This window comes from Nematostella vectensis, chromosome 6 (genome assembly GCF_932526225.1).
Source record: "Nematostella vectensis chromosome 6, jaNemVect1.1, whole genome shotgun sequence".
In the NCBI taxonomy this organism is placed as follows: domain Eukaryota; kingdom Metazoa; phylum Cnidaria; class Anthozoa; order Actiniaria; family Edwardsiidae; genus Nematostella; species Nematostella vectensis.
In genome coordinates this window covers 13,839,981-13,860,872 of record NC_064039.1, presented here as the reverse complement: position 1 = coordinate 13,860,872, position 20,892 = coordinate 13,839,981, and the positions used below count along the sequence as shown (strand labels likewise).

General features: G+C 37.3%; 1 protein-coding gene across 1 annotated transcript; it reads right to left on the bottom strand.

Moving 5' to 3' along the window:
- Nucleotides 1-5,117: 5,117 nt before the first annotated feature.
- LOC5507486 (alpha-L-fucosidase) lies at nt 5,118-20,386 on the bottom strand. The gene is made up of 9 exons (XM_032376101.2): nt 20,170-20,386; nt 18,373-18,729; nt 17,681-17,787; nt 17,082-17,212; nt 14,592-14,725; nt 8,847-8,944; nt 7,779-7,911; nt 7,271-7,441; nt 5,118-6,589 (listed from the first exon to the last, which is right to left on the bottom strand). The coding sequence occupies exons 2-9, from the start codon at nt 18,726-18,728 to the stop codon at nt 6,346-6,348; spliced, it is 1,374 nt and encodes a 457-aa protein (XP_032231992.1). The 5' UTR covers nt 18,729; nt 20,170-20,386; the 3' UTR covers nt 5,118-6,345.
- Between the last annotated feature and the right edge of the window lie 506 nt (nt 20,387-20,892).

Sequence of the window (20,892 nt, the reverse complement as noted above, 5' to 3'; positions counted from 1 at the left end):
GCATCAATGCCTACATAAAGTAATGCATACGAAGGACACTATCCGTGGGGAATATGTTTGATATGAAGGGCTTTAAAAAAATGTAATAAAAAAATGGGGGTACCTCGTTTCGCGTTTTTACTGATCGCGCAAGAAAAAATCCCAACTCTTAGTTTTCAAAAAGAGTGCCTATAGTCTTTAGAAAATTAAGTTCTGTTTGTCGAGCTGCCAAAATCCAATCTCCTAAACAATAACCCGTAGTAGCTAATGTTCAAAACAAATCAAATTTTAAGAGATCGCACTAAAAGACTTGTTTTCGCCACTATTCATACGGTAAAAAGCGCCACTTTGAAGTGATTTTACAGCTTTTCAGAGAAATAACAAAACTTCTACAACCCAACTTTTTTCCTTCTTTCAGTATATCATTTTTCCGTATATTTTTAACTATTTGAGCAAATAAAAAAGGGGGTAACCGACTTCGTTTTTCTGTCAAAGCAATTTTAAGTAAAAAACGCGCGACTTTTGATGTGTTTTCTTGTACAACTGTGGCGCGCGCGCGCACTTAATACCGGAAAATTCGAACAAACAGCGCGCGCCACTATGCGCAGAAGGGGTGCGCAGTGAAATTCAAGGGAATTACCTTAAGGCAATGTTAACTCACTTTAAGGCAAATTTCAAAATTTCAACTGTTTTAGCTTATGTTCCAAGCCTTAATACACTTGAGTTGTCTGAGCGGCGAAGTCAAGTGAAGAAGAAAGAAAAAATAAAATGGCTGTGATATCGCGTTTGATTCAAATCCCGACTCCAGCTTGTATAATAACAACATAGTAATATAACATATAATAATAGCAACATCAAAGAAGTACAGTAATATCTCCCTCTTTATTTTCTCACTATCACAAAAGCTCAGATACTTCAGCTTGCTGGCTTTGATCATCACAAAAATGCATTCCTCGCTACAAGGATAGTTTTATGAAATGTATTTTTCTTGGATTCCTTTTCAACTCACAGGAATATTCACAAAAATCAATATCATATCTAATGTCTAACTTACAGATTTCGTTTGACCATTAGGAAGATAATAAATGTTGAGAAACCACGAAGAAGCAGCAAGTTAGAGCGAAAACGGTGTTTGAAGCACGAGGTTTTCCGATCTTGATTTTGAATGAAGTCTCGTTTTCGAAATCTTGCAATCCTCGAAATACTACATCCCCTTAATAAACCGCGACTACCCGTATCCTTGATGCTAGAATGAAATTTGTGCAAATAGGGTGGTTTTTTTTTTTTCGTTTCAAGTCACAAAACAGCGGCTAACAACAACACGTAAATGCCAAAGCGCGGGGGTAGGGTGAGTAAAAATGCTCACGCGCAGTGGTGGGGTGGTGGTTACTAAAAATAGCCAGATTTGGAATCGACATGGCGCGCGGGTAATACCAAAGTGTCCCTCTCTTATCTTATGCCCTCTTTCCGTAACTTATATACTTATATACTAACTCTATATACTTAGCCTATATACGACTCTTCGGGAGGGTCAACAACTTTTCGGGAAAAAGTGGAAACGACTCCTCGGAGTTATGACCCATTTCTGTGTACAGTGTAGTTGTAAAAACTAAAAGTGATTCGTGTAGATGGGGCTTTAGACTTACAGCAAACTCTGGCTAAGTGCCTGGAAAATAATAATGACAAGATGTTATGCTAATTGGCCAGTGTTTTTTGGTCCTGGGTACCAGGCCTCCTCGCCCAGCCTCGAGTGTCTCGCTCTCAAAAGACGTCACGGAAGAGCCTCTGTTATTCCCCTGGTTATATCAAGGGTATTCGGTATTCATCTTTTGGTAAATTCACTACTTTATTCATTTCTTATGTCAATGATTCATTCATTTGTTCATTCACTTATTCACGATTTTTTTAACTTTCGCGTTAGTATGACTGTCAAAATCACCATTTTTTCTGGTGTCTGCTAGTTGTAATTATTTTTATAAGCGGGTAACTCTATTTAAAGGGCACACCGTTTGCGAAAGTATTGACCCTCTAAGAGAGAGACCAAAGAGCTGACTGTATTCTAGCTATTACTTGTTCCACGACCCGCTTGGCGGCACGCCTGAATTCCACCCGATACACGGTGTATATGCACGGATTCAAAAACGACTGAGTCAATACCAACAGCATCGACAACTTTGCAAACAGCGGTCGGCTTGCCGGCGGGATATTCATGGTGAAATTGATGTTGTAGAAAGCTCTTGGGAGCCAACAACAGACGAAGACCATAGATACAAGCACACAAGACATAGTACCACTACGACGCTTTCGCCAAGTATTCCGCTGAACTTCCCTCGCTGCTTCTGCCGTCAAAGTCTCCGAGAAGATCTCACTTTTAAAAGAGTGAATTCGCTGCCGGTGTTTTCTAATAGCTCGTGTGATCATTCCGTTCACGAGGACTAGTATTAGGATAGGAATGAATACGAATACAATGGTTATTACTAAGTTCATATGCAAATTGTCATGGGCGTTAGATGAAGGCCCAAATGTGAGCCGTCCTAGTGCGACTAAAGGTGGTATGCCCCAGACTAGCAATAACACCTTCAAGACATGTTGCTTATTCATACGTAGGTTATAGTGGAGTGGCTTGAATACTGCCATGTATCGGTCGTAGCAAATCGCTAACAAGTTAAGGATAACAGCGAGAAATGGTATTTCTGCAACACTTGTTAATACCCAGCAGTGTTTAGTCATTGTATTCTCGCAGCATCTGTCGCAGAAGGTAGCCAAACCAGGTGCTACAAGAATCGCCATGAGAGTGTCTGAGATGGCTAAACTCAGTAGAAAAACATTCATGTAGTTTTTTCGAAGGGCGGGTGACGATATTAGAACGATACACGTGAAGAGATTTCCCGCCAAAATGGCGGTTCCCGCCAGGCCATCCAATGCCCAGAAGACGACATCCAAAGTTCCATTGCAGAGTGAAGGTTCCATGGTTACAGTTAGATTAAAAGGCAAAATAATATCCGGGCTACGTCTCGCCAAATTTAAGGTCCATTCATTCACTATAATATCTTCTGCGTAATTTTCGATAATATTTCGCAGGCGACATTTGCAGTTATACTATAAAAGTTGGCTTGTTTATCAACGCGTAGTTTTAGTTCTTCCCTAAATGCACACCGACTTTAGCAGCAGTCGTGAAGACAGAGTTTCCGAATCTTGAGCAGTTCATAAAAAAGCAGATAACATGATTTTCAAATGATTGACTTCCAGCCAGTTCAAGTATAGATAAGTATCAATCGATTTCTTGGAAAAACGAAAAGCCTTGCTAACTATGAATAACTTTCACATAAATGTTTTCAAATTTTGAGAAAAACCCTATACATTCTGGTTTAAAGACACTTACATCAACTTTATTTCTCGCCACTGAATATCGCAATTCTTTTCCTTGCTAGTGTTTACACATGAACGACTGGAGTATCGAGGAAGTTTCAATCGAAGGCTTGTTAATCTCGGCTCTTTCCTGTCCTCTTGTCTACCCTTGTCAGCAAGGATGAGTTCTGGCGCTTTGTTGTTTGCACTTCTGCAACTAATCAAGTCTACCCTGGCTAAAAATACCTTAATTTCTTACTGGGTGACACTCGAAAGATAAGTTCAAATCAAATCGTACATCCAGCTTCAGCTTCTTGAGAAACTTATCTCTGAAGTTGACTTATTGGTTTTGTGTTTTTCTTTTTGTGTGTGTGTGTTTGAAAGGCGCCTTAGTACTTGTCACAAACTGGTAAAAGCAAAACGAGGTTTGAAAACCTAAAAGCCATCGGCTGAAGCAGAATTGACACTTCCATGAACAGGTGCAAATCCGGAATAGAACAAATTTAGCTGCGTCTATTTTAGCTCAATACTTTATGAATACTAAGAGCTTTCTGACCCTGCTGTTATACAAGTTTTTTTAATCAAAAGCTTTAAAAGGTTCGGGGACAAAATCACTTACTAAACATAGTATTATAAATTATTTTGTTCTTGAACATTATTAAAATCATGATAAAATGCACTCGGTCTTATAATATGGTATTTCCTGGGTGTGTAACTAATAACAGCAAATTCTCCTCTCAAATGGCGGCTGAAACAAATTCTTAAGTGTCGCATGCCGGGGAGAGTAATCAGTTATTATTTAAATATGCTCGGTTTTTTAAACGTACTTTATGAAATTCAATTGTTTTACAAAATCTAGATATTCGGATTGTATAGTACTACCTTAATGTGTGTTTTTTTTAATCTTATCTCTCAGGGCCGTAGCAGGGGGTTGAGCACTGGGGGCACGTGCCCCACACTAACATTTTCAAAAGTCATAAGAAAAGGACCAAAAGGGGCGTGGCTGTGCCCCCCATTGTTTTCTTATTGTTTCTGTATCGTATCCCCCCCCCCCCCCCCGATAATTCGAGGCCAGCTATGGCTATACTCTACAAAAAAGGCAGGTGAGGTGTCGTGGTTAAAAATGGACACCCAACGGGTACACGAGTGTATTTGCAATGCTCTCTTGCCGCTACTACGTTCCCTTCCAAATTTATAATTTTTTCCAGTAAGACTTTTTTTATTTCAAAATGGGTCAACTTATTTTAAAATGGGCCGAGCTTATTACAAATGGATGGAGTTTATTTGAAAATGGGTCGCATTTATTACAGAATGGGTCAAGTTTATTACAAATTGGGTCAATTTTATTACAAAACGGGTCAGGTTTATTACAAAATGGGTCGAGTTTGTAACAAAATGGTCGGGTTCATTAGAACATGGTTCGTCAGGTCTATTAGCAAAGGTTTGCGTATGGGTAGGTCCCAGGCCCCCATCCGTCATGCGCGTGCCACCATACACAGCACACTTAGACTGTTATAGAGCCGCATTGTCACCAGTTTGCTCCCGGAGGTCCGACGGAAACCTCAACCGTTAAAAGACAAAAGAATCTATTAGAATCCGAGATATTTAACATGCCATCCACTCTAAATTAGCAATCACATCCTCCAATAGACACACTGCTTTCAATATTTTGAAATATTTTTCGCGTTTTCCGTTAAAAATCATCGGATATTGTTAGGTAATTGACCGGAAGTAAACTGGTGACAATGCGGCTTTAACTGCGTTAAGTAATTAAGATCAATTACAAATAATTCGCATTAATATGTTTTATTGGAGAAGCCTTTTCATAGATTTTTTTTATTTAGTTTCTTATCATCAAGAGTAGTGTGGTTCTTAGTTGAAATCGAGCTTTCCCCGCGAGTTTATACACCTATTAAAATAAAGGTTGTCAGTGTAAATGGCGATTGGCAAATGGAAGTTCTACGACCGAAAGTAACCATGCGTCTCGAAGAATATGGTAAATCAAAACAATTATCCATTACAGCCAAATTCGTTGTTGCGCGACCTCGATGAATCCAAAATCCTTGTCTCGTTTGGGAATAGCGTGTAGTCAGGCAAAAGCTTTGGGTGCGGTTTGTCTGGTTTTGATTGTTTGGTTTGATTGACTACGCGCTATTTCCAAACGAAGAAAGGCGTTTTGGATTCTGGCAGGTCGCGCAATAACGAAATTGGCTATAAAGGTTACCAATGCTTGGCTCTGAAATTGCTGGACTTTTTTTAACACCTTAATTTTACGTATAATTAGTACCCATAAGCCATTTACCATTCGCCATTTGCACTGATAACCTTTTGTGAAATAGGTGTACATGTAATACATCCACAATAGTCTTATCAATACTTTGAATTGTGATGACCGCGCCACTACGTTCATTCGATTAAATACAGTAGAATATAAAATAAATACAAAAATGATCATTTTTTTGGCCTAGAGTTTTGGAGTACATGGTCAGCCACTTTAATTATATAAGAACGGACACGAAAACGATTCCTCAAAATGGATTAAATCTTTTTATCGATTGTTATACCGCACCAAGATAGTAAAGTGGAAATCCTCTCGAACCCAGATATCCTTGAACTCCCTGCGAACTTTGAATAAACAACAAGCTCCCTAGATACTAATTTCCAGTAATTTCTACGCGGATAGCTAGAAATCTACTCTAACTCGAACTGGTATCAAGTTCCCTTGGGACTAATTTTCATTCATTTCTACTCGGGTAACTGTTTTTCGTTTACTGTGGGGATTCGGGCTAGCAGGGTTCAACTTTACAAATCAGCTTGAGCGAAAGAGTATAATAATTTAATGCTATCTTGCATTAAGCCAAGTAACGCCTTACGTCTAAGCCAACCAAGTAAATACATTTAAATTAAGCATTGTGTGTTATTTGTGTAGAGCCAACGAAAGCTTACGTTTTCGACAAAGTGTGCTGTTATGTGCAAAAAGAAAATCGCGTTCACAAGTTTCATTTTCATTCAGGCTTCCTATGAGGCATTTACAAATTTGAAAACCCAAGCCCAGGTGGTGGGCAGTTTATCGACGGGAATCGCCGGGATTTCAATCACAATACCAGACTTGGAGGAATACGCGGTCCACCTGAATGGTGTCGGGTATCCAAGCATCGTCACTTGAGTATTCGTGGTTGTGATTGGTTCACCCAGGATCAGGTGACTTGCGCTCGGCCAATCAAGGACACAGGCGTAGAAAGCATCTGCGGTGGAGGTGTACCTAAACGAAATGAAAAATCAAGCCTGTCAACGCGGGGAATTCTGAATTGCAAAACGTTAATCTATTCCTCAATACCGTATATATGGTCTGTGCGTAAGCCGAAAAAAAAAATAAACTACGCTTTAGGATAGTCAAAAGTGTTAACAAAAGAACATAAAAGAATGGACGATAAGAAGGTCCAGTGCGACAAAAGGGAACATTCAAGTCGATTTTGCGACTAACGTTAAAATTGTGGAACACAATTTTAACGTTACCTTCCAACTACTTTTAACGTTACTTTCCAACTACTAAACCGCTGCGAATTATGACAGCTAATTCGAAGTCTAGAATAATCACTTCTATTTTATTGTTTACAATTGAAAATACAGCGGTTCATTTGCAAGAAAGTTTTAAAATAACCATCCACGTATGAAGGCTAATACCACGAGACCATGATGGTCTCTTGCTAATACTTGATAAATGATATTTGATGGAAAGTTTATCAGCAACTTGTTTAAATTAGAGGATGGAAATTGATTCTTTGAACGACTCGGTATTGTGCGGGAGAGGTAAATGGCGGCGTGATTGGCCCTCTTTAACAAAATCTTAGATTGCCGTATCTAATCCCCGGAGTAATGAGACTCTCGTTCTACTAGCCCCAACTATTCTCAGAGCACCACGAAATACTGTGTACATAAGTACCAGACGTTTTTAGCAACGGTATCATTCTGTGATCTCCATGGCTTGGTTTCGTAGACGGCCTCGCCGTTGACTGCCAGCCATTTGCCCATTTGGAGCATGCGCTCTTGATGAATGGGTGCAATGCGTCCGTCCGCCGTGGGACCGACATTCATTAGCATATTCCCTCCACAACTAGAGTAAACGAGAAAAATAAGTCACATTCAACAGCATGTTCTCCCATTACTAAAATAAACGAGAAAAATAAGTCACATTCAACAGCATGTTCCCTTCATAACTAAAATACACGAGACAAATAAGTCAAATTCAAAAGCATATTTCCTCCACAAGTAGAATAAACGAGAAAAATGAGTCACATTACACAGCATGTCACCACCAATTTGATGTCTTTTTAGCGGGTAGATCTACTGTTTACTAAGTCCAATCTGTTATCCCTTAGCGTTAGAATTGACTCTCCAGACAATCACCAATAGAACTAATTGATTCTAAACAAATCCATCTGGGCGCACACCTTATGGTAGCCATGAGCTTAGCAATCAGCTCCTCAATGGTGAAATAGTCATTGATGCCCGCGTTTCGCCGGTAGCCCCAAGACCCTTTGTCGACAGACATCGCGTTCTCCCATTTGTGCTTGAGTAGATGACCTGGAGAAGAGCAAACACAGACGCTACGTACATAATGAGGGTAGCAGCATGTGAGGGACTTAGTATTCATTCTTCCTATTCTCCCGTTTAATTAGAGGATACAAAATAATCAGAAAAAGGCATGCATTATCGTTATTTCGTAATGTCCAACACTCTCAAATAAAACCTTTGCTGTAAAAAAATTAAACGGTTATAGAGACACAAGGACAATGTGGTTTAAAACAGCAATCTGAACAATGTAGCCTGCAGTACATGGCCATCCTTTCAGGTTTCCTGAGGTTGACTGTGAGGAAATGGGGAGAGTCCAAGTGACATCACATCACCAGCCACAGGAAAACCAAAACAATAAGGACATCAGTAGAGAAAATGGCCTAGGCATATGGCCGAGCTTTCCCATTCCAAAGCGTACGTCAGGTTGTGACATGTCACGACAGCATACTGTAGTAGCCAAGGGTGGGGGTAGCGGCACAAGAATCCCCATCTGCCACTAAGGCCCCGATTCATACGTCACGCTTCTGCCGTGCCGAATCTAATTGTCTATTTGTATCGACACAAATACATTGGGTTCAACGTTCATTCAGACGTCGCACAAATTAGTCGCGCCCAACAGTTGTGGGTAGTAAAAGTTGACTTGATGCGGAGTTTCTGTTACACGAAATGAAAAACATATGGTATTTGATTCTGCCGCGCTTAGTGCCGTGCCAAACTCAATTCTGCCGTGCTTAATGCCGTGCCAAACTCAATTCTGCCGTGCCGAATGTGCCGAAGGCACGACGTATGTATGAATCGGGCCTAAAATTGTATTTTCTTATTCAGGTGTTGATTTTACACATTTCCCCAAATGATAATACATGTGCACACTCTTAGCAAAAAATGTCCACATGCCACTGCGTTTCTCTGACTAAGGAATGGAAAAAGAACGGCATATATCTTACCAGGGTAGTAGCGTGAAGAGCAGGTCCATACGGATCCATGCTTGCACAAGCAGTTCTTCCCCCATCCGTCATTCACAAGCACTGTGTCTTTCACTGGACTAGAGAAACGACAAGTATCAATAATCACTTCTATCCACCTCACTCAGACAGAAATAGAGAAGGCCATACAAAAGGGATTACATGTGTATCATTGCCAGATATTATATGCTCTTATACTCAAGGGACAGAGCTAAAAAATGGCAAGTTTCCCCAAAGTAAGGTCTGGTTAACTTCGGTAAGCTTGGATTCTTGCATAGAGGTTCCTTATTTTATGTAAACCAACATATCAAAAAGTGTTTTTTCTAATGGATTCGTCTTCGAGATATGAGGCTTGAAGTGCAATCTTTAAATGTTCAAAGTATAAATTCTCCTCGTTTTTAGGGAGAAGTCAGGCTCTGATCAGAAATTAAGCCAACTTTGCTCGCTAATATCTAAATTTCATATCTTCCAAATTTCTTTAAAATTAGGCTTTTGGTCAGAGAAACTCTTTGTATGCGGAATCTTGGAAAATTTCATGCCATTTTTTGGCTCCGTCTACTCAAGGTGTGTACCTCAATCAGAGAACAGTTGCCAAAAGGGGCCAACGAAAGCTCAAGTATATCAATATTTTACAGTACTGTACAGTACTTATAGGATCCTTATGGCCCTAAAATAATAACCACATCTTTACAGCACTTAAAAGTACTGTACTGATAGCATCCATATGGGTCCCAATATATCAATATTGTAATAAGCACTTGTACTGTACTTATAGATCAATATGGGTCCCAATATATCAATATTGTAATAAGCACTTTAAAGTACTGTACTAATATATCAATATGGGTCCCAATATATCGATATTGTAATAAGCACTTTAAAGTACTGTACTGTATAGATCAATATGGGTCCCAATATATCAATATTGTAATAAGCACTTTAAATTACTGTACTGTATAGATCAATATGGGTCCCAATATATTGATATTGTAAAAAGCACTTTAAAGTACTGTACTAATAGATCAATATGGGTCCCAATATATCAATATTGTAATAAGCACTTTATTAAAGTACTGTACTTATAGATCAATACGGGTTCCAATATATCAATATTGTTATAAGCACTTCAAATTACTGTACTGTATAGATCAATATGGGTTCCAATATATTGATATTGTTATAAGCACTTCAAATTACTGTACTGTATAGATCAATATGGGTCCCAATATATTGATATTGTTATAAGCACTTCAAATTACTGTACTGTATAGATCAATATGGGTCCCAATATATTGATATTGTTATAAGCACTTCAAATTACTGTACTGTATAGATCAATATGGGTCCCAATATATTGATATTGTTATAAGCACTTCAAATTACTGTACTTATAGATCAATATGGGTCCCAATATATCAATATTGTAATAAGCACTTTAAAGTACTGTACTTATAGATCAATATGGGTCCCAATATATCAATATTGTAATAAGCACTTTAAAGTACTGTACTTATAGATCAATATGGGTCCCAATATATCAATATTGTAATAAGCACTTTAAATTACTGTACTTATAGATCAATATGGGTCCCAATATATCAATATTGTAATAAGCACTTTAAAGTACTGTACTTATAGATCAATATGGGTCCCAATATATCAATATTGTAATAAGCACTTTAAATTAATGTACTTATAGATCAATACGGGTTCCAATATATCAATATTGTTATAAGCACTTCAAATTACTGTGTACTGTATAGATCAATATGGGTTCCAATATATTGATATTGTTATAAGCACTTCAAATTACTGTACTTATAGATCAATATGGGTTCCAATATATCAATATTGTAATAAGCACTTTAAATTAATGTACTTATAGATCAATATGGGTTCCAATATATCAATATTGTAATAAGCACTTTAAAGTACTGTACTTATAGATCAATATGGGTCCCAATATATCAATATTGTAATAAGCACTTTAAATTAATGTACTTATAGATCAATATGGGTCCCAATATATCAATATTGTAATAAGCACTTTAAATTACTGTACTTATAGATCAATATGGGTTCCAATATATCAATATTGTAATAAGCATTTTAAATTAATGTACTAATAGATCAATATGGGTCCCAATATATCAATATTGTAATAAGCACTTGTACTGTACTAATAGATCAATATGGGTCCCAATATATCAATATTGTAATAAGCACTTTAAATTAATGTACTTATAGATCAATATGGGTTCCAATATATCAATATTGTAATAAGCATTTTAAATTAATGTACTAATAGATCAATATGGGTTCCAATATATCAATATTGTAATAAGCACTTGTACTGTACTTATAGATCAATATGGGTCCCAATATATCAATATTGTAATAAGCACTTTAAATTAATGTACTGTATAGATCAATATGGGTCCCAATATATTGATATTGTTATAAGCACTTCAAATTACTGTACTGTATAGATCAATATGGGTCCCAATATATTGATATTGTTATAAGCACTTCAAATTACTGTACTTATAGATCAATATGGGTTCCAATATATCAATATTGTAATAAGCACTTTAAAGTACTGTACTTATAGATCAATATGGGTCCCAATATATCAATATTGTAATAAGCACTTGTACTGTACTTATAGATCAATATGGGTCCCAATATATCAATATTGTAATAAGCACTTGCACTGTACTAATAGTCAATATGGGTCCCAATATATCAATATTGTAATAAGCACTTTAAATTAATGTACTTATAGATCAATACGGGTTCCAATATATCAATATTGTTATAAGCACTTCAAATTACTGTGTACTGTATAGATCAATATGGGTTCCAATATATTGATATTGTTATAAGCACTTCAAATTACTGTACTTATAGATCAATATGGGTTCCAATATATCAATATTGTAATAAGCACTTTAAATTAATGTACTTATAGATCAATATGGGTTCCAATATATCAATATTGTAATAAGCACTTTAAAGTACTGTACTTATAGATCAATATGGGTCCCAATATATCGATATTGTAATAAGCACTTTAAAGTACTGTACTTATAGATCAATATGGGTCCCAATATATCAATATTGTAATAAGCACTTTAAAGTACTGTACTTATAGATCAATATGGGTTCCAATATATCAATATTGTAATAAGCACTTTAAAGTACTGTACTTATAGATCAATATGGGTCCCAATATATCAATATTGTAATAAGCACTTTAAATTAATGTACTTATAGATCAATATGGGTCCCAATATATCAATATTGTAATAAGCACTTTAAATTACTGTACTTATAGATCAATATGGGTCCCAATATATCGATATTGTAATAAGCACTTGTACTGTACTAATAGATCAATATGGGTCCCAATATATCAATATTGTAATAAGCACTTTAAAGTACTGTACTTATAGATCAATATGGGTCCCAATATATCGATATTGTAATAAGCACTTTAAAGTACTGTACTTATAGATCAATATGGGTCCCAATATATCAATATTGTAATAAGCACTTTAAAGTACTGTACTTATAGATCAATATGGGTTCCAATATATCAATATTGTAATAAGCACTTTAAAGTACTGTACTTATAGATCAATATGGGTCCCAATATATCAATATTGTAATAAGCACTTGCACTGTACTAATAGTCAATATGGGTCCCAATATATCAATATTGTAATAAGCACTTTAAATTAATGTACTTATAGATCAATACGGGTTCCAATATATCAATATTGTTATAAGCACTTCAAATTACTGTGTACTGTATAGATCAATATGGGTTCCAATATATTGATATTGTTATAAGCACTTCAAATTACTGTACTTATAGATCAATATGGGTTCCAATATATCAATATTGTAATAAGCACTTTAAATTAATGTACTTATAGATCAATATGGGTTCCAATATATCAATATTGTAATAAGCACTTTAAAGTACTGTACTTATAGATCAATATGGGTCCCAATATATCGATATTGTAATAAGCACTTTAAAGTACTGTACTTATAGATCAATATGGGTCCCAATATATCAATATTGTAATAAGCACTTTAAAGTACTGTACTTATAGATCAATATGGGTTCCAATATATCAATATTGTAATAAGCACTTTAAAGTACTGTACTTATAGATCAATATGGGTCCCAATATATCAATATTGTAATAAGCACTTTAAATTAATGTACTTATAGATCAATATGGGTCCCAATATATCAATATTGTAATAAGCACTTTAAATTACTGTACTTATAGATCAATATGGGTCCCAATATATCGATATTGTAATAAGCACTTGTACTGTACTAATAGATCAATATGGGTCCCAATATATCAATATTGTAATAAGCACTTTAAATTAATGTACTTATAGATCAATATGGGTTCCAATATATCAATATTGTAATAAGCATTTTAAATTAATGTACTAATAGATCAATATGGGTTCCAATATATCAATATTGTAATAAGCACTTGTACTGTACTTATAGATCAATATGGGTCCCAATATATCAATATTGTAATAAGCACTTTAAATTAATGTACTTATATATCAATATGGGTCCCAATATATCAATATTGTAATAAGCACTTTAAAGTACTGTACTAATAGATCAATATGGGTCCCAATATATCAATATTGTAATAAGCACTTTAAAGTACTGTACTAATAGATCAATATGGGTCCCAATATATCAATATTGTAATAAGCACTTGTACTGTACTAATAGATCAATATGGGTCCCAATATATCAATATTGTAATAAGCACTTGTACTGTACTAATAGATCAATATGGGTCCCAATATATCAATATTGTAATAAGCACTTTAAAGTACTGTACTAATAGATCAATATGGGTCCCAATATATCAATATTGTAATAAGCACTTTAAAGTACTGTACTTATAGATCAATATGGGTCCCAATATATCAATATTGTAATAAGCACTTCAAATTACTGTACTTATAGATCAATATGGGTCCCAATATATCAATATTGTAATAAGCACTTGTACTGTACTAATAGATCAATATGGGTCCCAATATATCAATATTGTAATAAGCACTTGTACTGTACTAATAGATCAATATGGGTCCCAATATATCAATATTGTAATAAGCACTTTAAAGTACTGTACTTATAGATCAATATGGGTCCCAATATATCAATATTGTAATAAGCACTTTAAAGTACTGTACTTATAGATCAATATGGGTCCCAATATATCAATATTGTAATAAGCACTTTAAAGTACTGTACTTATAGATCAATATGGGTCCCAATATATCGATATTGTAATAAGCACTTTAAAGTACTGTACTTATAGATCAATATGGGTCCCAATATATCGATATTGTATTAAGCACTTTAAAGTACTGTACTTATAGCATCCATATGGGTCCCAATATATTGTAATACGCACTTTAAAGTACTATACTTATAGAGGCCACTTGGCTCAGGTCCAAGGTTTACAATTGCTACCAACACTCACATTACAGACTTAAACCATTTATAAAAGTTAGCTTTATGAAGAACAGTACTGTATATGGTACACACATAACTCACATTGTTTTGCACACACTCAATTCCTCTGCAAAAGGGCCAATATTCTTTCAAATGATTCCAATTGGCTTTGATTTCAATGGAAAAGAAAAAGGGTATCAAAATCTGACCTTTCATTAAAAAGCCACGCCAAGAACTCCTTGCTTCCCCAGTAGTCACTAGTGGCTTCCCATTCCCCATCAGACCAGATGTACTCCGGCTTGTACGAGTTGACAAGATCCATTAGCTGAGGTGTCATGATGTCCTGGCACAGATCGAAAAGAACAAACTAGTAATTTGAGATCATAGCTACAGTACAGTGCTGGCAAATACATACAGCATGATCACTAACCTAACCACAGCCCTGTTAAATATGACCACTACCCCATTCATAGCCCTGTTAAATATGACCACCATTCTACCACAGCCCTGTTGAATATGACCACCACCCTATCACAGCCCTGTTAAATACGACCACACCCCATTCATAGCCCTGTTAAATATGACCACCATTCTACCACAGCCCTGTTAAATATGACCACCACCTTACCACAGCCCTGTTAAATATGACCACTACCCTATCCACAGCCCTGTTAAATACGACCACACCCCATTCATAGCCCTGTTAAATATGACCACTACCCTATCCACAGCCCTGTTAAATATGACCACCACCTTACCACAGCCCTGTTAAATATGACCACTACCCCATTCATAGCCCTGTTAAATATGACCACTACCCCATTCATAGCCCTGTTAAATATGACCAATATTCTACCACAGCCCTGTTAAATATGACCACATCCCTTAGCTGATATTCTGGCTAGAATAACTACTGCCCTTAGTTAATGCCCTGTTAAATATAACCACCACCCAAGCTAAATGCACCATTTAATAAATGACCATCACCCTAGCAACAGCCATTTTTTATGACTACCACCCAAGGTAATGCCCTGGCAACCTACTACATCCCTGTTAAATATGACCACCACCCTACCACAGCCCTGTTAAATATGACCACCACCCTACCACAGCCCTGTTAAATATGACCACCACCCTACCACAGCCCTGTTAAACATCACCACCACCCTACCAAAGCCCTGTTAAATATGACCACCACCCTACCACATCCCTGATAAATATGACCACCACCCTACCACATCCCTGTTAAATATGACCACCATTCTACCACAGCCCTGTTAAATATGACCACCACCCTACCACAGGCCTGTTAAATATGACCACCATTCTACCACAGCCCTGTTAAATATGACCACCACCCTACCACAGGCCTGTTAAATATGACCACCACCCTACCACAGGCCTGTTAAATATGACCACTACCCCATTCATAGCCCTGTTAAATATGACCACTACCCCATTCATAGCCCTGTTAAATATGACCACTACCCCATTCATAGCCCTGTTAAATATGACCACCACCCTACCACAGCCCTGTTAAATATGACCACCACCCTACCACAGCCCTGTTAAATATGACCACCACCCTACCATAGCCCTGTTAAATATGACCTCTACCCCATTCATAGCCCGGTTAAATATGACCACTACCCCATTCATAGCCCTGTTAAATATGACCACTACCCCATTCATAGCCCTGTTAAATATGACCACCACCCTACCACATCCATGTTAAATATGACCACCACCCTACCACATCCATGTTAAATATGACCACCACCCTACCATAGCCCTGTTAAATATGACCACTACCCTACCACATCCCTGTTGAATATGACCACCACCCTACCACATCCATGTTAAATACGACCACCACCCTACCACATCCATGTTAAATATGACCACCACCCTACCACATCCATGTTAAATATGACCACCACCCTACCACATCCATGTTAAATATGACCACCACCCTACCACATCCATGTTAAATACGACCACCACCCTACCACATCCATGTTAAATATGACCACCACCCTACCACATCCATGTTAAATATGACCACCACCCTACCACATCCATGTTAAATATGACCACCGCCCAAGCTAATGGCTATGCTGTTGTGGTAACCCTGCAACTTGTGGCGAAGTCAATGAAATAAAAATAAAATGACCACCACTATAGCAAATATGACCACCACTATAGCAAATATGACCACCACCATAACAACAGTTCTGGCCATTATGACCACCACCTTAGCTATACTGTAGTTCTAGGAAATATAACCACCACCTTAGCTATACTGTAGTTCTAGGAAATAAGACCACCACCTTAGCTATACTGTAGTTCTAGGAAATATGACCACCACCTTAGCTACACTGTAGTTCTAGGAAATAAGACCATCACCTTAGCTATACTGTAGTTCTAGGAAATATGACCACCACCTTAGCTACACTGTAGTTCTAGGAAATAAGACCACCACCTTAGCTATAGTGTAGTTCTAGGAAATATAACCACCACCTTAGCTATACTGTAGTTCTAGGAAATATGACAGAGGCATTGTTCAGTGCCAGACACAACTGATTTTAATCAGGAGTAGAATATACAATAATCAGATCTGGGGAACTGTAGTTTTTACAGCATGCCTCTTACCTATTCCCCCTGGTCCACCCCCCTAAAGCTTTACTAGCAGAGGTTACCTTGACGTAATCGTTGGTCCTGAAATCATTAGCTTTATCTTGCAGATACAAGGGATTAAACCATTCATAGAGCGAATGGTAAAGGCCAAACGTCACATTGGTCTTGGTGCGGATAGACTTGGCAAGCTCACCTATAGGAACATTTTACATTAAAATAATTATGGTGATATCAGACAAAAAATCCTATTCCCAATGAAAGGAGGATATCAAATTTTCCTTTTGAAAGATTAAACGCTTTGACACAATGTTTTGCTGAAAAGTGAGCACAACAGTCAGGCCTGGATGCTTGGTTGATTGCAGGCAACTATCAAAACTTTGCATAAATCATAACATTGTGTGAAATTTTAAAAAAAAAATGATGTAAAAACAATAACACAATGTAGTAGTATCATTGATCATTGCCATAGTGGCTTATTGTCATCTGACATATGTATGGTTAAGTCTTCGGTAGGATACAGATTTCTTATTGCTTCTATGATTCAGTGAGAAATGAGACTGCTTATCCCTGGGACGAGCCTTTTATACCAGAACCTGGTGTTCAATTTATGGCTGCTTAATAGGGGTACCACTGTTAGTCACAGTAGATGTGCCCTACATACCAACAAGATCCCTGTGTGGCCCATTGTCAACAGAGTTCCAGTTCCATGAGACATTGGATTTCCACATGGTCCAGCCTTCATGGTGTTTGCTGGTCAAGACGAAGTATCTGGAAAAGACACAAGTCAGTGGTCCTGTCATGGGTGCAGAACTGAAAATGAGGTTAAGCGAGGGAACTGATTTGTCCTATAAGCTATATGGACATATGGGGCCATTCCCATGTTTAGCCAATGCCTTTTTTCAGGTACTGTATCTTGAGTTTGCAGTGCTGTAAATGCCTTAAAATAGACAGTTTAGTTGAGATGGGGAGGGTCTGGAAACCCAACCTTCCCTTTGATAGCCTCGCATTCAGCAGCTTTGTCATACCAAATTGTCATCAGATATCAGATACTGGTATCTTTCAGTGCCCAATTTTAATTGATCACATTTTAAGGTGAAACACACTGGTCTGTTTATAATTTGAATGTAAATTGAACCAATTTTGCTACATATCTAGTTTTTTTGTTTTGTTTTGTAAATAAAAGCATGTTTGATCGTAACAAATAAAAGAGAAATATTTCGCAATATTTGACAATGAGCTGGTTTTCTATTTCAAATAGCTTTATCATAAACAATCAGTGGAATAATAAAAAATGACTTTAAAACTGAGTAAATATTGAGCAAAGTTGAGCACACACTAACATAAAGAACTCACTTTGCTCCTGACTTTGCAATAAGGTTTGCAAAGACATCAGGGTCAAAGAACTCTGCCTTGAACATGGGACCAAAATCAGCATAGGTGAACCCAGGAGGGAAATTCTTCTTCATGAAGTTGACATTTGCTGAACTGCCGTCATGCCAGTACTTCCAGAACCACTCGCTTGCCTCTCCATCACCATAGCTTGGCACTGAATACAGGCCCCAGTGCATAAAGATACCAAACTTGGCTTTGTCATACCACCCAGGGTTGGGTCTTGAGTCAAGCGACTCCCATGTGGGTAGGTACTTAGAGATGCAGGGCGTTACTGTGCCAACCACAGCAATGACAAACAGCAAACACCTTAAGGACATTCTGGTTCAGAAAATAAACGTTGATGTAAAATTCTACATTTTGTAATTAAGCTTTCTCGAAAAAATATATAGTCAGTTCAACTGACTTCTCACTAAATTGACTGCAATACTGTACCTGATATTCTATAAACCAATTTAACACTTGAAAATTAATTGACTTTAGGGAATTTAGGTGCATAGCTGGGAATTGATACAGGTACATTAATATAGAGTAGAACACCTACAGTGTACATTGCAATTGGAAATCAGTGTATCGTAACCTGTAGTGCTTCATTGGTTGAGTATAAATGACTGAATTCTGGTATCTAACATTTATGAAACATAAACAAGAAATGTACAACTTTTGAAGCATGAATTTATTTTTATTTACGATTATTAGCTTATTTATATCCTCCACCACAGGCTTTGACACATGGATTGTCTGAAAGCAAGCTTATATTTCAAAAAGGTTTTAAAATATGACAACAGTTTGACTTGATTTGAACTGCTACTTGACAATAAACAACTCATGTGAGATCACTTTCTTTCTAATTGTACAAGATTGACTTTTAGAGCTGGCCCATAGCCAGATTTTTTAGCTGGGAGGGTTCGTTTACCCATTTAGCACACCATTTCTTTTAGATAGGTCACCCTAGCTCCAGGCCCATACCCAGAGGGGGTGCAGGTGGTGCGAACGCACCTCCCCACAACAACCGAAAGTCTTGTAGACGGAACTATAAAGCATAAGCTAGATAACTCTTGTATGTCATTCCATAAGTCATTCTAGACTTTATTTGTAGCCAAATCTGACAATAAACGTGGAGATACTGCAAAGGCATAAAATATCCCTTTTTGTTCTTTTGGGAGTGGTCAGATTTTTATCAAAAAAACTCACGCCCCCCCCCCCCTCCCCCAGAAAAATTAGTTCAACTTTTTCGGATTTCGCACCCCCCCCCCCCCCCCCCCAAGAAAAATCCTTGTCCTGCTACGGTCCTGAAGAGTCTGGTTATATAACAGGGTACTTAGGAATAAAGGCTCTTGATGTATCCTACTTACATACAGTCTTCATAAAAACACTAAAAATTAAAATGTTAAAATGTTTTGTAAAGAATGCACAAATCCATCCTCAACAAAGATTATTATTTTTATTAGAAAAGGTTGAATTCAAAGGGAAATAAGCTTAGGTAAAAGTACGTTGAAGCAGTTATCGCTCGTTTTGATTAGCATTTCAAAGACTCTTTTTGGCTGAAGGATACTTAGTCATTCCGTTAAATAATATCCTCGACAACAACATAACATTGAACGACTTTTGCGATATTCAGTAAGTATTAGTTCAGGGAGTACAAGACAAAAAGAGAGAGGGAAACAAAGACGATGCCTGCATTCGAAAATGGCTCTTATTTTGAAGAAAAACTATTTCTCAAAAGTCAAGTAGACGTAGATACAAACATGACATAAATACCTTCTTATATTGAAGCACAGAGTGGAAATCAAGCTTCCGTGCTTTGTTTGCGGTCTTCTAGAGTTTGTCACCAAACCTTTGTGTACGGAAGCCTCGTGACCAGATGTCCCAGGGGACAAATTATTTTACCACAGGGAGCCCGTATAGCATAACGTGTTAACCCTTTCACTCCTGGGTACTTCTGAGCAACATTGTAAGAAAAACAGACTGTAAACAGAAACCTCCCCCCCCCCTATTTCAAGTCTAACATTACCAGTTAAGCTAAGCTACCGCTTACCCAAGACGGTATGCCTTGAAGTTTCCAACAATGCACTGCGGTGCCTTTTCTTTCTAGCGACGGCACTGCTACAGCCTGTTGCTTACAACAGTTTTGCTTGTAATTTGCTTAAAAATTACAGCTTTTTCACATCTGGAGAGTACCTTAGGACATCATTAAGCCTTTTTGGGCATAATTAATGCTGTGCTTATGGATGTTTGCACGCTGAGGTCGATTCAATGGGATAATTCCTTGTCTGGGCTTCACCAAGTGAAAAAGGAATTTTCTAAGTGAATGGCCTCATACTCTCCAATGTGGGCCATCTTTGCTACCCAACCTTATTCAAAAACTGTTTTCAGGCTTATTCTGGAATCCTTGGACCTGGAAATGTTTTTTCTGGCTTCGGGGCAAAGAGACCTATAAAAAAACTGTTATGATTGTGGGGGAGGAGATTGCCCGTCTGTCTG